Source organism: Ascidiella aspersa, chromosome 2 (genome assembly GCF_963924565.1).
Source record: "Ascidiella aspersa chromosome 2, kaAscAspe10.2, whole genome shotgun sequence".
In the NCBI taxonomy this organism is placed as follows: domain Eukaryota; kingdom Metazoa; phylum Chordata; class Ascidiacea; order Phlebobranchia; family Ascidiidae; genus Ascidiella; species Ascidiella aspersa.
The window spans coordinates 14,521,726-14,538,812 of record NC_139448.1 but is presented as its reverse complement, the minus strand read 5'-3'; the positions used below and the strand labels follow the sequence as shown (position 1 = coordinate 14,538,812).

General features: G+C 36.7%; 1 protein-coding gene across 1 annotated transcript; it reads right to left on the bottom strand.

Moving 5' to 3' along the window:
• Window positions 1–2,749: 2,749 nt before the first annotated feature.
• On the bottom strand, window positions 2,750–15,331 carry LOC146163876 (uncharacterized). The gene is made up of 20 exons (XM_083380618.1): window positions 15,236–15,331; window positions 13,814–13,940; window positions 13,020–13,093; window positions 12,680–12,768; window positions 11,798–11,952; window positions 11,359–11,449; window positions 11,092–11,228; window positions 9,822–9,906; window positions 9,107–9,224; window positions 8,663–8,834; window positions 8,435–8,481; window positions 8,267–8,366; window positions 7,983–8,159; window positions 7,076–7,226; window positions 6,187–6,336; window positions 6,033–6,100; window positions 5,684–5,874; window positions 4,687–4,878; window positions 3,875–3,995; window positions 2,750–2,835 (listed from the first exon to the last, which is right to left on the bottom strand). The coding sequence occupies exons 1-20, from the start codon at window positions 15,260–15,262 to the stop codon at window positions 2,750–2,752; spliced, it is 2,358 nt and encodes a 785-aa protein (XP_083236744.1). The 5' UTR covers window positions 15,263–15,331.
• Window positions 15,332–17,087: the final 1,756 nt, after the last annotated feature.

The window sequence follows — 17,087 nt, the reverse complement described above, 5'->3', positions numbered from 1 at the left end:
TGCGGACGTGTTTTCTTTTGATTCCGAAACGAATGACTTGCGATGTCCATAAACTTATTCTGAAATTATAATGTTATGCCACTCCTTTTAGGAAGAGGAAACAATCATATTACCACAGGTGTAACATACCATTTTATTTAGCTTTTTATGTTGATAATTAGGGTAATAATTAAAAACAAATGACAAATTTTGACCTATCAGGAATACGTTACGCTTTGTTGTATAGGTACTAGATTAGTGACTTGCCATTTTTGGCATATAAAAAAGACTAAAACTATAAAAATGGCAAAGAAAAACAAGAATGAGGTTATTTTTTTAAATTGTTGAGTAAACAGTTTAGTTGAAATACAAGGTAAAAACTAGACGGGGGTGCGGTTGTTTTATATTTTATCAGGGGGTATATTTTCAGGGCTTAGTGTTTATTTTCACTTTTTTTTTCTTTTTTTCAATTGATTTCATTTTTTTTTTCTTTTTTCAATTTTTTTCTTTTTTTTTTTATATATATATTTTTTTTTTTTTATTTATTTTTTTTTTTAACTTGTTTCTGCAAGCAAAAACAGATATGGGCCGAAAACTTCCCCCCTTACTTTATGCCTTTGATGCGAAAGGGGTTCAAATATGGCGTAGATTTTGGGGAATGATCGAAACATATATTTGATAAATAGAATTTACGTAGATAATGCGTATGGCCATTTTATTACATTTTGACCAGCTTACGTGTTTGAAAATCAAATATTATCATTCTCTGAAAGACTAAAAATGGTTTAACGCCTATGGTTTGCTATACTTTTGCAAACTTTTACTCGGTAATTTTTTACCATGGCTTGGTCCGAGCAATCAATGCTAAAACAGGCTTCAAATCTATAGTTTCAAACAATATGAAACACACTATTATGTGCTCAATACGCAAACTATTAAATCGAAAGTTTTGTTAGATGTTTAGGCCTGATGTTGGTATGCTGGTTGGAGCAAGATGCACAACGGGTGCTAACAGAGAGGCGTAGACTGCCTCAAGATTTCGCATTTAAATTTGCGGCGGTAAATACACCCTATTGACACTTGATTATTAGGCGAAGCTTATCGCGAAGTTATTGGTCGCCCGAAAAAAAGCTAACGCCGCATTGAAAGCAAGCATTATAAATGAGTCGCCGATATTCTGCTTTGAACATCTCTACTCTCAATGCTTCCCTCCGTTAATTGTACGGTGGTGAAACTTTATCCACGGCCTTACCTCATTGTGTATTACCGCGACAATACGATAAAATACGATTTGGAGAATATTCGAAACAATCGTATTTGGAGAATATTTGCTATTTGCACCTGTTTCGTACGTTACTCCAATCCAACATATCAACACACAATTTTAAGTTGTGTAGGCCTGGTGTTGATATGTTAGATTAGAGTTGCCACCAGATTTCGCATTTAAATTTGCGGCGGTAAAATAAGTTGTTTCTTAAGAGCTTTAAGTAATTTTACTAAAGAGAAGCCTCTTTTTAAAATGCAAGTCGCACGAGCCCAGTTTTGGACGTGCCACTTCGCACAATGAAAGTCTCACGCGCGGGACAATAAAGCGCAGCAGGCGGTGAGTCGCTTCGTCACTTCACAAGCTGGACAAAGCAAGCGAATATGAACGAATTCTGTATGAAAGTTTTTCAGCTGCAGATGACAGTCGTTAGCTACAAAGAGCTAAAACGCAATATTTCAGGTTTTTGCCCCCCAAGCAAAGGCCCCTGGGGGTGCAGCCTCATAAACTTCTACAAAGCACCTACATACCACTCTACGCCATGTCTGAAAATTTTAAGGTTCTACGATGTCTACTTTTTCTATAAAACTTCGGACAAAAATCGGTCTGAAACATACCATAGGAAACCAAAAAAGACTAGACGGGGGTGCGGTTGTTGTATTTTTTTTTCGGGTGGTATATTTTCAGGGCTTGGTGTTTATTTTTTTTTTAATTTTTATTTTTAATATTTTTTATTACTTGATTTTTAATTTTTACTATGTTATATTTTGTATTGTATATTTAATATTTTAGTTTTTTCCTTAACTTGTTTCTGCAAGCAAAAACAGATACGGGCCGAAAATTTCCCCACTTAACTTATAGCTTTGGTGCGAAAGGGGTTCATATATTGCGTAATATTTTGGGAACGATCGAAACATATATTAGATAAATAAATTTACCTAGATAATGCGTACGGCCATGTTATTACATTCTGGCCAGCTAACATGTTCAAAAAGAAAACATTATCATTCTCTTAAAATGTTCTAACGCCTATGGTTTCCTATACTTTTGCCAACTTTTACTCGGGAAATTTCTACCATGTCTTTGTCCGAGCAATCATCGTTTAAACAGACTTTAAATCTGTTGTTTCGAGCAATAGGAAAAACTCTTTAATGTGCCTAATACGCCACCTTTTAAATCGAACATTTTGCCAATTTAGACCAAATAAACGCAGTGTTCTTAAGACTTATTTTTGTAAGGCACCATGTTATGACGTGACTGTGTAATGTCGTCGCTAAAAATGCAGTAAATTTGAGTATTTTGCTCGCTGCGCCCTTGTACAATTTCAAGTCGTGCAGGCCTGGTGTTGATATGTTTGATTGAAGTAAGATATGAAACAGGTGCAAACGGAGAGGTGTACACTGCCCTAAGGTTTCGCATTTAAATTTGAGACAGTAAAATATGCTGTTCAGTAAGAGCAAGAAGTTATTTTGCTAAGAGAAACCTCGCCGCACGCGCCCACTGTTACTAAGACAGCCCCTTCGCACACTGAACGTTGTACGAGTTGGACAATAACGCGCAGCAGGCGTCTAGTCGCTTCGTCACTTCACGAGCTGGACAAAGCAAGCGAATATGAACAAATTCTGTATGGAAGTTTTTCTGCTGCTAGATGGCAGTCGTTAGCTACAGAGAGCTAAAACGCAATATTTCAGGTTTTTGCCCCCCAGTCAAAGGCACCTAGGGGTGCAGCCTCATAAACCTCGACATTGCACCTTCATACCACCCTACGCCATGTCTGAAAATTTGAAAGTTCTACGATGTATACTTTTTCTATAAAGCTCCGGACAAATATCGGTCTGAAACATTTTCGGGCAAAAACAAGATATGTCCCGAAAATAAATTTTCTGCCCATATAATAACGGCAAAAACAAGATATGTCCCGAAAATAAATTTTCGGCCCATATAATAATTTTAGCATAAAAATAATCGCCTTGGTTATAATGCATTGCATAGACGCATGTTTTTGAGAACTGTTTAGCTAAGTTTTTTTCGTAAATACCCTGCTGCAACCTGTAATTTTTTGGAGCTTCGTGCTGTCCAAGGGCGTCCTACCTATTTCCATAAATCCAACTGGTCAAGGTTAGACGTGGTTTTGTAAAACTTTACTAAAATCGTCGAAATTTATTTGGCAAAGACAGTGAGAATTTTTTTAAAAACGTATAGATTCTATGCAACGATAAACAAGTAAAACAATTCTACACCAAACAATTGTTCAATTTCGGTAAACAGCTAACAATGTAACTAATATTGTCCAAGCAGTGCACCAGATTGAAATCTGACGTCGGCTGGCGTTTGATCCTGAATTGAAAATATTTTTGTTAAACGTAAATAACTCAACTTGGTTACGCGGATTGTAGGCTCTGCAATATCTTTAAATTCAACGTTACGATACATACAAGATAAAGTGCGAATTAAGCAATTACATACGTTATAAAACGTTGACTGGCACATGATTAATTAGCCTTATTAATGATGACAACCAGTAAAGGTCAGTTGATAGACCAGAGTGTACGAGGTAAATAACCGAAATGGTCGGAACTACTGGGGAATCTTTGTAGGCCTTTAAAAGCTTAGCTTTCAGTTTTTACTTACCTATGCATATCTTGCCACTAACTGCACTTCTTGTGTGCTTGCCTAAGTCTCCGTTCGTGATTTGTCCTCCCCAAGCCCCCAACAGGTATATGCATTCCGTCAACGCCAAGTCGTTGTCATCCTTAAAAATTAACAAAGTTTGTATGAAATGTTTCCATGGATTTCACTGAACAAAACAAATGAGCAGAACTACATGTTAATCCGCAATTTTTAGCTATTACAAGTAAACCTTAGGGCAGTGGTTCTCAACCGGGGTGCCATTTCTAATGCTCAAGGGTGCCGAGAGATATTTGAGAATCTAAGAATCTTATTTTTGCTCAACTCTTACAACTTTTTATGCAAGATTAGAGTGTAATTTGTAATATATCCATCTATAACCTCGTACGCTGTGTATAGTTAATGTGTGTTGGTCCAGTTCCGTTTATTGTGACATTCTAGTGATTTACCTACGGAAAAATCTTGTAGGCGTGTCGCAATCTATTTATTATTTCTGAGGGGTGGCGCAAGCCATAAAAGGTTGAGAACCACTGCCTTAGGGCCTAAACCTAACCAGTAACCACTGATGTTGATGTTGCCCTTAGTATAGTTAATAGAAAGGATTTTACTTGTCAATGGTAGTAATGGTAATTTAATTAATATTACCTAATAGTTATAGTAACGCGCATGCCTTTCTCATTGACCCAATAACTTTTAGGAAGCTTCACAAATGTAAACCTGGGCCCCAAGGCTTGTAATAATACTGTAAGATCAGTAAATGGTTTTGATAAAAAGGTATACCAAAGTAGCTCAGGCTTTTTTGGTGCAATACGAACCCCTGTATCCCTTTTCCGCGAAAACGAAAACTTCAGCTTTCCGTCAATGTACCAACCCCTTGGATTGATCAACGAGCTGGGACCATTGTCCAATGCGACGCCATCGGAAGTTTTGGACGCTAGCCACCTGTCCGTCAGAGTCAACTCGCCAGTTGACGTCTCGACCCAACCGACGACGGCATCTGAGTCTTCCTGCATTTCGAGCAAGATTGTGTTTTAAATTATTATTAGTGAATAAATCTGCGCCACGTCAAAACGTCATGTGAACAAACCTGTTTTAACGTCGGCGATAATTGCGAATAAAATTTCGAAATATACGGCCTTAATTGGCCACTCAGTATGTAATTAGACCTATGTTTTTTTACCATCCAAAAGGTGGCTGTTTTCTCTGGTTTGAGTGAACTTTGAGATTATTTTTTCTATAAGCGCCTTACAAAAGATTTAAGTGTAAAATGTTTTAAATAATAAATACAAACAAAATTATATACTGGACAAGAAATGCATTACCCTGAGAAATATTCCTTGTAGTGATGTGTGATACCTAGTATTTTGTTCCGATTACTTTTGGTCAATCTGATATTAAACTATGCCAACACTATGATCAAATAAGCAAACTTAATTAAATTAAATTGTTTAAAGTTATTATGCAAAAGGTTTCTTACCTATTATGCAAAAGGTTTCCGGCTAGCCTACCTTTAGTTGTTAACTTTTTGGGGGACATTTATCTTACCAGGTAGAAAACGTTGCGTTGAATCGCAAACCTGACAGAAATATTCGTATCAGTTTTTGTCGACGCCGATACAACCTTAGTATCGATGGAATACCAATAGCCTACTCGTTGGTGACGGTTGCGATCCGATATTACGAGACAACCTTAATTCGTGATCTCTAGCCATGTTCGCTCTTATTATGCACCACACTGCTCGTGACCCTGACATACTATACAGTACCGGTATACATCAATCGTATTTAACTTAGGTATCCAAGACTTTTTTACCATAGCAGTGTTCTGCGAAAATCCAATCCCAGCCCATTGCGATTCGTTCACGTTGGCTTCGACAAAGAAGTGAACTGTATCGGTTGACTCTCGATAACGCCAGGTTGCGGTGTATTCACACTGGTTCACGCAGTCTTCCGGATGCGAAAAAGATCCTTCGACTGCTTGACTCTCTTCTTCGTCGGGATCGTCTTGAAAACGTAAAAGAAACGTGAAACATAATCAAGGACTAAATACGTGCTTTCTAAATTGCTAAGGTGAAACTCGTTAACGATCTTTAGACTTCTGAAATGTTCTCGTTGCCAAAAACTTTCTGTTCGTTTACATTTGCTGTTATAATTACACTCACCATAAAAGTTGTAAATTATTGATCCCCGCTGAGATGGCTTAGTCCCGTGATACATTAATTCGTTTATTCTGTAAAAAAAGTTCAATAGGGCGCGATTGAAGTTAAATATCGATTGTTTTTTAGTAGGATATTAACTTATGCATAGTAAACTTACTTGTAGTATCCATAATCCGAGGCCTCACAGGTCTCTAACCCGCTAAAGGGTTTGTGGTAGAATCGGAGGGGTGTTTGGCCCCTGGCCCAAATTAACCTCATTGACTGGTCTAGTATTGGTTGGTCACTCTTGTCACGAGTCACCAGCTTTCTAAACAAAGATACAGTCGTATCAAGCACTCGCGTTATGGTCGTTTCTCACACCGTTCATCTCTGAGCAACACGTAGCTCAGTTGGTAGAGGTGTTGCCGGAGGTCATAATTTCGAATCTCATTGCAGGTTGACTGTTTTTCTAGTCTGTCTTGCTTACATCATAGATCGACAGATTCGGTAAGTCTGCGATAGCTTTCGGTGTTGTGTGATACGTAAGCGGTTATCGTTGGTCAAAAAGGACTAGTTCCCAGTTGTACAGTGTACACGTATGTGCAGTGTTGTAATTACTTAATTCAATGACTAAGTCAGCGAAATCATTGACTTGACTTTAGTCGTTTGGGCAAAATTACTTTACTTTGCCTAAGTCTTTTACACAAATGACTTGACTTGACTTAGGTCTTTTGGACAAATGACTTGGGTTGAAATTAAGTGCTTTTTATTATTTTTATTGTAAAATTGGGTTGTTTATCTTAATTTTTACACATAAAACAATTTGCTTGCTATACTTTGGGTATATTTGTTATTTTTAGTTTAGGTATTGCTAATAATCGGACAGGTTCACCAATTTAACGTTTACCATTTAGGACTAAAAAGATTGACTTGGCTTAAGTTATTTTACAAACGACTTGACTGGGAATGTTTACAACACTAAGTATATGTGTGTGTGACTTTCACCCAGACGTATCCGTTAAGGATTGGCATTTCGGCAAAAGCCAAGTTTATTATCATTTCCAAACCTTATAAATCTAACGTGCATGATGCCGTTCTCGTTGCGAGCCACGGCCGCCACAATGTCCTCTGTACCACCATACCACGAATCGTGATGCGGTGTTGACCTGTCTCTCGTGTAGTAATCGAGAACTTGCTGCAGACGACCTTTTGCAGCCACTGCACAATAAAAACTGTTTAGTGTGAATTACCAAGTTTAATGGGGCTTTATCGCTATATTGGGCCAATTGACTTTGCAAGTGACAAACACCTTCAAACCGAGAGTTGATGTTTATAATACAAAAGCTTTATTTGACTATAGTAGCCTATGTGTAGATTATTTACTATAGGATTAGTTCCTTCGGAAATTTTCACAGGCTAACCGATAACGACATTGAACTCTTTGAAGTGATTCATTTGTTTCGAACAGGTTCATTACGATTTTTAATCAACTTCCAACTTATATTCCTACTTCACTACTCGTTTACCAATAGGACCATTGTTGCCTGTATTTCGCAACGTTTTATTCTCAGCATATCAAAAGTAAAATTTAAGTATCACGGTTTGTGCCAAGTAATTGTGACAAAAAAATGAACTTATTGTTTCACTTTACATAATTAAACTGCTGTGAATATATTTTGACTAATATAAATTGAGTTTAAAAAAAAATGTTTAAGTTTGGTAAATACTAACAATTTATTTGAAATTTAAAAAATTACGGAAAATTTTAACTAAATATTTCAAACTTTTAGAAGCTGTCGTGTTTCACCTGTCTAAGGGCTCCTGTTGCCCAAATGTGACGATGGGCATGTAAGTGTAAAATAAAGTTATTTAGATGTCGAGCTTTTGCACGCTTCTCAATTTAGATGCCACATTACCCACAGAACGGAACCATCCGTCAAGCCACGGTAAAGGAAGCAGAGCACTGTTAAATACCGTATGTAATATCCATGCAGTCCATAGGATGAAGTGTTGAATCCTCGCGCGTGGTATGACCCGAAGAAGATGGTTCTGGGTCTGATTCTGGAATGGGTTCAGGAGTTGGTTCTGGAGTTGGTTCTGGTGTTGGTTCAGGTTCAGGAGTAATATCTCCTTCATTTGTATCAGTGTTCTCTGGCGAAAAAACAAAAAAGGGTATCGATTTATTTGACGATATATTTTTAACAAAATGAATAAATGGGAATTTGACAATAAGGAACTATGGAAATTATATAAACTACCTTCAGTTTCTTCCCCGAAATCTAATGCAAAGCTTTCCCTCGCCCAGTCTGCAGCAGCTGTCGTGTTTCCAGCTTTGCATAATTCTTCGATCACATTTATCTGTAGCAATGTGAGAGCTACGTTTGAAAATTGTCAGTTTAATAAATATAAGACGTTTTTTCCTTTACCTTGTCATTGTTCAGTTTTTCCACGGCTGCTCGTCGTCTACGGTTCTCTGATGTGAACGATTAAGTTATATTAAACATATTTAGTAGCTAATAGATAAATAGAGTCACATGTGATGTGACTTATGTACATGAAGTTATAATTAGTTACACATTTGTATTTTTGTTACATAAAAGAAAAGATAAATAGCGATAGTGCTACTCGACATTGTATTTTATCATTTTAAATACCTCTAGCTTCTGTTTGTTCCTCTTCTTCCTCGGGAGGTTCTGTGTCTTTTTCAATTTCATCCACAGCTTTTTGTTCCTCTGCTTCATTTAGTTCTTCTTCCTCGATTACCTCATCCCTCTCCTCCGCCACAGAGTCTGCTCCTGGCTCTGGCATCGCATTTAGTGGAAACTTCTACAAAGTTGTTTTTTTAATTTTTTTTTCTGCTCCAAGTTTGCAGTAAAAAGCTGCGAATTCGGCCCACTATATGATTTCCAAATACGTATAGACTACTTATAGCTGCTCAGTATTATTTAAGTGCAGTTTTGAATAAAAAATATAGGCTACAGTATTGCGGAATGTTGAAATAAGATTTTGTTTTATTATCGTTCGCCACATTACAAATAAAATAAAGTTCAATACATGAAGCGAGAAAGAGATTATAAAAACAGCTACAATATTTTTACCTTGCAACTTGCGTCAACATCAGTTGGTCGCCACCCAATAGCGCACCAAGTGTCAGTTTGTACTCTCAGAGCAATTTCTATTTCGTCCTTGGCGTCACCGATGATTCTCCAAAACATGCTTCACCAAATAATCGTAATTAAAACCTTATAAGTAACGAGACAAAGAAAGGTGTTGGCTATTGAGTGTTGGAGTTATAATATTTGCCAGTCGGTAACCTAGTTAGGATACGTTAGTAGGCTATATAGAGGAGAATTAATTCATTAAAAATTCCCAGGGTCATTGAGTTTGTCAAGGGTCGTTGAACATCGATTAACATATTAACAAGAGGTAATGTAGCATTATCTATTTACAATCAGTTGCTAGAGGGGAGCATGTGCTTGGTAAGCTACAAGTTCAGAGGAATGGCGTCACAGATATCGAACATGAAACCAAAAAATACGTTTGGTAAACATTAAATAATAAACAAAGGCATTTGGGATCCATAATTGAATACCCGAACGCTTTTTTCATATTTTTATAAAATCTTCTTCTTATAGTGGCTTAAATGTTAAATAGCAGTTTTATAATTCATAACAGCATTTACATCAAGATCTGAAGTACTATTAAATTAGACAAAATAAATTTATACTGCATGACGGAATATAAAAAAATGAAGTGCACAGTCATTTAATCCAAGCGTGAACTGGACAGTCATTTAATCTAAACGTGTATAACCTGAACTCTGGCTCCTTGTAGAGTTCTACTTTGTGAAACTTTTTTTCGTCGGACTTTTTCAGCTTTGGATCAGCCAGGTGAGACACTGATAAGAAAAGTCCAACCTTTAACTTTAATTTATGAATCAGGAGCCGAGTAGCCAATAATGTATAACATGAGAATAGGGTCAAATAAAGCATGAAAATTAGCATCATAAAATATTCTGCCAATGTGCTTTTTATATTTTGTAAACTACTTTGTTAAAAAAAAAGCTTGAGAAGCGCACCGCTCCGAACAAAAATCAGTCAGCAAGGTCTAAAACTTTATTACAAATATGCATTTCGCCGTATTAATGGCATCATCAGTTTGTCTGTACAAATAAATAGTAAAAAATTAAAATATTAAAATGTAAATGTAAAATAAATTAATAAAATGCATCCAAGATGAACAAAGTCAAATACAGTCTGCGTATAAACCCCAACAACTACTATAAAAACAAAAGCAAAAGGAGCATGCGATACGTGTAGCGGCCGCAGAAAGCCACTGATAAAAACACGGCCCAGAGGGAAGTGGTATGAGAATCAGTGACATAACAAAACACGGTAGATAAGAAAAGGTGGAAAGGCAAAAACAAACCTAAAACCACAGTTAAACAAGAAAACGGATATAGCTCACATTCCGAAAATGGAACGGCACGACGCACAACGAAAACACAAATCCGCAACTGTCTTTGACTTTGTTCATCTTGGATGTATTTTATTAATTTATTTTACATTTACATTTTAATTTTTTACTATTTATTTGTACAGACAAACTGATGATGCCATTAATATGGCGAAATGCATATTTGTAATAAAGTTTTAGATCTTGCTGACTGATTTTTGTTCGGAGCGGTGCGCTTCTCAAGCTTTTATATATAAATTTTAGAACTTTTATCGTCGGCATTATGTGTTCTGTTGGAGGGCCAGATTCTGTTGTGAATACACATACAAAGCCTACTTTGTTAAGTGACAATTTAGCCAACAAAGCTCAGTGGGATATCAAAAATTCGTGATTATTGTTAACCAGAAAAATACATCACGGAACTCACCGAGGGGGTCTCTAAAGTCATGATAAAAAAAAATTGATTTTAACTGGTGAACAATTGAAACAATGAATGCGCGGTTATAAAACCGCCCTAAAAAAATTAAGATTCTTGTAAAAACCGTCATATAAAAACGTAAGCTTCCTCTGTGCTTTCTATTTCGGGGAACGAAATAGTAGCCTGATTAAGTTAAATCTCTAGACTTACTGATTCCACACAAGCGCCCCGTCCATCCAGATTCACAGAAACAAGCTTTTTTTGGGTAAGAAGTGCTACCGGTTTCTACACAAGCGCCGTGGGAGTTACAATAACTGACATCGTCACAATCGTTCTCATATTCACACCTTTAAAAGTAACAAACGGGGATAAACAGGTATTAAGGTTAGTGCATAATATACTTAGCGAACAGCCATCTTAAAAGCTAATGGCACAATAATATTATCAGGCCTATATTTTTTTTACATTTAGACTCACCTTTCTCCTTCGTATCTTGGCATGCAAGCGCAAACTCCATTTTCGCATGAGCCACCGTTCAGACATATACCATCATAACAATTGGTTGTTTCTGATACTAAATATATACAATAAGTTAAAACAATTAAGGCACATTTTCTTGTGAGAACCAAACACCACACAGCTATATTTGAAAAGACAAAAACTACAGTTTTAGCAACTGCCTTTTCCGGTGCGAGTAAGGTTATTTTATCAATTTGAACTATTTTGCATTTCAGACGGATAGTCAAGTTAATATTTCATTTTAGCGGTGTTTACATAAACACTATTATTGTCAGAAAAAAATTAAGCGTGATTAGTACTTGAACCTTATTTTAAGGAGTCCACTTAATTTCAATTTAAGATTTGGAAATTTCGAATGTGCTCAGTGATTTCTAAAATGTACTTTTCTATCTCGCACCTTCAGTCTCTGACAACACACTGACGTCTGCACAAGACCAGAACAGATATTCATCAGAGCCGTTTCTTGACCAATCTTTTGCTTGGCGTAAAATCCTTAGGACGCAGTGATCACACGTGGTTTCGGAGTTAATGATAACATCGTGGAACAGTTTTCTAGTAAAAAAAACGCTACGAATAGGTTAAACAGAAATATAAGCTGTACAGAAAATGCTACTTTAAGTTTGCATATATAAGTTTCCTCCTTACGCAAGAAATTTGTGCTTTGAATGTATTTAAATAAATACAACTCAGGTATAAGAGTGGGTTATGAGTGTGGTTGGAATTTGGGTTAGGGTTAATATTATTAGGGTAGTGGTGAAGTTAGAGGTATTACGTATATGGTTGTTCAGATCCCATCCTGTCTGTTTAGGTCTTTTTTCCAACGGTTTTAGGTATTATTCCGATTTACCCCCTTTTTCCGACTATAGGCTACTATTCGACCTCACTCCTAGCTGTGCTTTATTCCGACGATGATATTATTCTAATTCTGGTCTTATCGGTCTTATCGCGAGTCGAAAAGTACAATATTCAAGCAATAGGTCATACCGTATAATTAGGTTTTATTGATGATACGGATTTACCCGTTTGATAAGAACCTCAGGTGCACCTCATGTCATACTTATACATTTCAGGTTTAAGAATTACAAATTTAAATATCAGCCCATGCAAGACAATATTTTTTTTCTTTAACCATACTAGTTTCGCTAGAAGTTTTTTTATATAAGTTATATGATCCACTATTCTTAAGATACCGTACCCAGGTGTAAGGCTTCTTCTTAGGTGTTAGGCTAACGGTTAGTCAGAAGTATTTGCTAAAGGATTGTGATAACAAATTCCTTACGTTGAGTCATTCTGATATATAAATTCCGAGTTCGTTAGTTCTTCAGTGATGTTTCCGCTCAAATCAAGCAGTTGTAACTTGAAACCTCCCTGAATCGAAAATATTTGAGTATTTTAAACACTCGAATGTACTTGGATTTGTAAGACTAAAACTTTGTGATTTTTTTTAAATTGTCAGATGATGGTAGTACGCGTGTTGACGTTTATACTACCGTGTCAACTATTTAGGCAATACGTTACAGTCGAACGCGACCGGCGACCACGAATAGGGGCATAACTATTATTCACGTCATATTAAATAGTGTACGCCAGTTGAAACGTGCGTGACGGTAATATATTACCTGATGAGGGTAAGCGACGTGCCATGTTATGTTAAACTTCCGACCTGATACGACAGAAGTCATTAGATTGTGTCCTGCAACAAAAATATCACAAACGTGCATTATTTATAGACGTACGCCAGCTGATTAAAGGATTTGTTTTCCAGTGAGGTTTGCGTAACAGTTTGCTCGTAGGTCAAAGACGTTTCCGCATTTCATATTTTGATCATATACTGTATATTTATGCATTTCAGTACGTTATAAATACAGAAACACGCTTTGAATACATTTACTGCAATAATCTATAAATCAAGATAATATTTTTTTTTTTTACAATTTGCCGAAACTCCTTGTTTTGAATATACGACACGCGTGCCAATTGCCAATTGGCGTAAGCGAGGTATGGCATTTGAACACAAAATAAACAATAGAACGTTGCAAAATTTATATAATTTTACATAGCACATGGCAGCCCACGATACCCCTTGTACAGATTAACTTTAATTTTGCGAAATCGTTTCCTGCAATGATGTGCGACCTCTAATCGTGCATTTTGGGTCCACGATTTTGAACAATTTTAACTTTTCACCCGACGAACTAACTAACTTTTGACCCTCTGTCGCCGTCTGAACCTCATTTAAAATTTTCAGCCAATATAGTTATCCCTCACCGACCCGCGCTAGAAAAATGACCAGCGATAAACGTAACGGTTAGAATGTTTACCAAAAGTTTAAATTTGGATCAGATACACCAATTCTCACTGCATTATATTTTCATGGCCTACGGCCCTATATTGTGTGATAAAAAAGGATTACCTTCATTAAAAGGTACTCCGCATGGGGGATCAGATTGCCTGTTGTCAAGGTAGTCAAATGCAATCGGCCGAGCTGGCGGAAAGGTCAATACCACGTGGCCAAGAACAGTCACGGAAATGTCGAAAATCTTAAACACAAATGAGCAATCTAGAAAAAACCTAATACAACGTGATTTATAGCCTACTTTATATGAAGCATTTCGAGAGCTAATGCATATTCCTTTAGGGATTATAGCAGTGTTTCGCAACCTTTTTTGGCTCGCGGCACCCAACAGAAATTGTAAATAGTTCGCGGCACCCTTGCTCCTATTTTTGTTAAGTGGTTAACTGTAATGATACACTAAACGAGATTGAACAGCTTATTAACTGTGCAACAAGGCTAGCAAAAACTTTTTAGTTTTTGGCACTTTTGTCGTGTACAAAAGGTTCTATCATGAAGCTTACCAATATTGCAATAAATTGGAAACCTCAATAATTTTAAATACCTCTCGGCACCCTTGAGGGTTAAAGATGGCACCCTAGAGTGCCGCGGCACCCCAGGTGAGAACCACTGGTTTATAGGGTTGAAAGGTGGACCTACTGGGCTGGTTCAAATCACTATATTATAGCAGTTTCTTTACTTGACGCTAGTTGTTTTTCTAGCCTTGCATCATTGATCGACAGATTCGGTGAGTCTGCAATGGCTTTCGGTGTACTAATGATACGTAAGCCGTAATCGTTGGTGAAAAAAGCAGCTTCAGAAGGGCTAGATCTTAGTTCTTACAATGTGAGTGCATGTTTATTTAATTGAATAAGGTGTTTGTGGGAGCGTACTCACAAATCGCTGCTTTCGTTTATCACGTGTGAATTGATATGTTTGACGTCTTTGTCACTTTGTAAAAAATCGGTCACTAGTCGTGCTTAGTAACGCACATTTATTTTGCAATATTTTAGCTACCGGTACAAAAAAACAAAGATAGAATTACATCTTATATGTGCTATTTGTTTTATGGCCGTTGCTTTAGTAACACGGTCAATACCTTCAACAACACTTTGTAGATATTTGAAGAACAGTCAGTCTGTAATCTTATAAATGTTATACCTCAACCGGCAACCCGTGTCGGGCAACAGGGCTTCTGATGATTACTTTAATAAAGTTTATTTTAACCTTGATTTTGTCTGCCTTGCTCAATAATCCGACCTGCTATTTGTGTATAATGTTTAAACAAATCTACTTTTTATATTGAACAGGGCGATAACTTGTTTGACGGGTGTCTAGCCATAATGGCTAACCACTTTGTTATGGTCATTTTTCAAAAAACATTTGTGGTGCCTGTTAGAGACATTAGTTTGATATAATAATGATGACTTAGCTCTAACCATTTAAAAGTAAAATTTTTGTTTTAAACGTGGTAAATACATGTAAAACACGATAGAAACTTACCAGACAAAACGAAAGAGTTAGCTTCATATTTCGTCGCACCGTTTCATTAGTCACTTCTTCTTAAATTGCAGTATAACAATATAGTTCACGTTTCTCCTTCTGCCAACATTCGAAAGTTTGAACTGGTGCTGCCTGTTCCAAAAACTGATTTAAAATGACGCGGCTTGATCTGGCACATCCAAAAACGTTTTGTCGACAGAACAGATTTACACTGAACAAAACACTCTTAACTACTCTGCCTACCATTACGGAGATAAATTGCGACTTGGCTGTCATACGCCGTAAGTTTGTCACCTTATCTCCGGACGTAAGAGTTCATCGAATATTCATGCAGCTTCAATTATTTAACCTGTCGCTCGTGTAACTGCAACGTACGCGAGCGGCCGAGTTAATCATGATAGACGCTTACGTGAATAACGACTTTGCCTATTTATGTTTCTGGCAGCTCGTTTCAGGTTTCAGCAGCAAGGAATTGATTTAAAAATCTGGACGGTTTTTTCCAGTTGGAAATGTTTTTGAATTATTTTTCCTTTATGTAGCGATTGCCCTACTGTACTATGTTATTGTCCATGTTAGACTAAAAAGGTTACTGGCATGGGGCGAGATTATTTCATTTCTTTTTACCAAATAATTTAATCAACAAATTCGTCGCATTTAAACTTGGATAATGCCCGGCAGCAGACAGAAAACTAAATCTGATCTGAGACACGCCTGCGTGTTATTTTACCTGCATTTTGTTGATTAATCAGCAATACCACTTCACTAATTAAAACAATGGATTAAAACAAGAATATAAGCACGTAAAAAAGCTTTAATTTAAAAACAAAGAATGCTACGGACACAAAAGTAATTCGAAAACTAAAACAAAGCCTCGTTATAATTCTTCAGTAAACTAACAAGTAAACTGTAAACAGTGATCGCTGCAGATTTAATTTCACAACATAGCTTGGAACAATAACAAATGTATAATACGCATTAATATATGGCCTTTTGTCGATAATTATAAAAAAATTATCAAACTCACAAAAGCTTTCCCCGCATACCAGAGAGTAAACAGTAAACAGTAAGTATAGTGTGAAGCTCACAAGTGTTTGTATCCTGGCGTATCCTGGCAACCTTCCAAAATTGCTGGCAATAATTTCCCGCCATCCCCTTTTAGCCCATCAAAAGTTCACAAAAACATGCCAATATCGAACTTCCAGGGGTAGGCACTTCGCCCCTTTCGCGCACTTACATGGCCACAAGCACTCCACCAATAACCTCTCAGAACCAGTAGGGCACTTGCAATAGCCCCTTGTGGTTTCACCACGCCCTAGATTGCCTGTTCAGAGTATCGGCGAAGTCATAAATAATATCTGCTGAATGGTTTCCTTTTTTAAAAGGAATATGTTCGCAAAAGTGGCTTTTTCATCCGCCCTTTGTCAACCTCGTTTTCCGATGACTTGAATGTGTGCATCGGTTTACAATGTGCAACACTTGGTTGTTCAACAGAATTGTTGGTACAATTTTAAAGAATACTAAAATACACTCGCAAGGTAAAACATTTATACCAATAATGGTTTTAATCGAAGAATTAACACTTAAATGTATTTAAGCAAACACAAATATTATTTTACAACGCAGTTTATGTATTATCAAAGAGGTTCTTAAACCGTGCGTCGCGACGTCCTGCTGGGTCGTTTCAATTTTCCAAAGCCGTCCTGACTTCTTTTACATTCTAACTCATGTGTTACGAAACTTTAGTATTTGATGATGACTATGATTTAAAAAGTTTTTAAAATCCTGATATTTTTTATTGTGCGATAAATGACGAATGGGTATATGTTAGTTATATATGATGCAGTGCCGTATT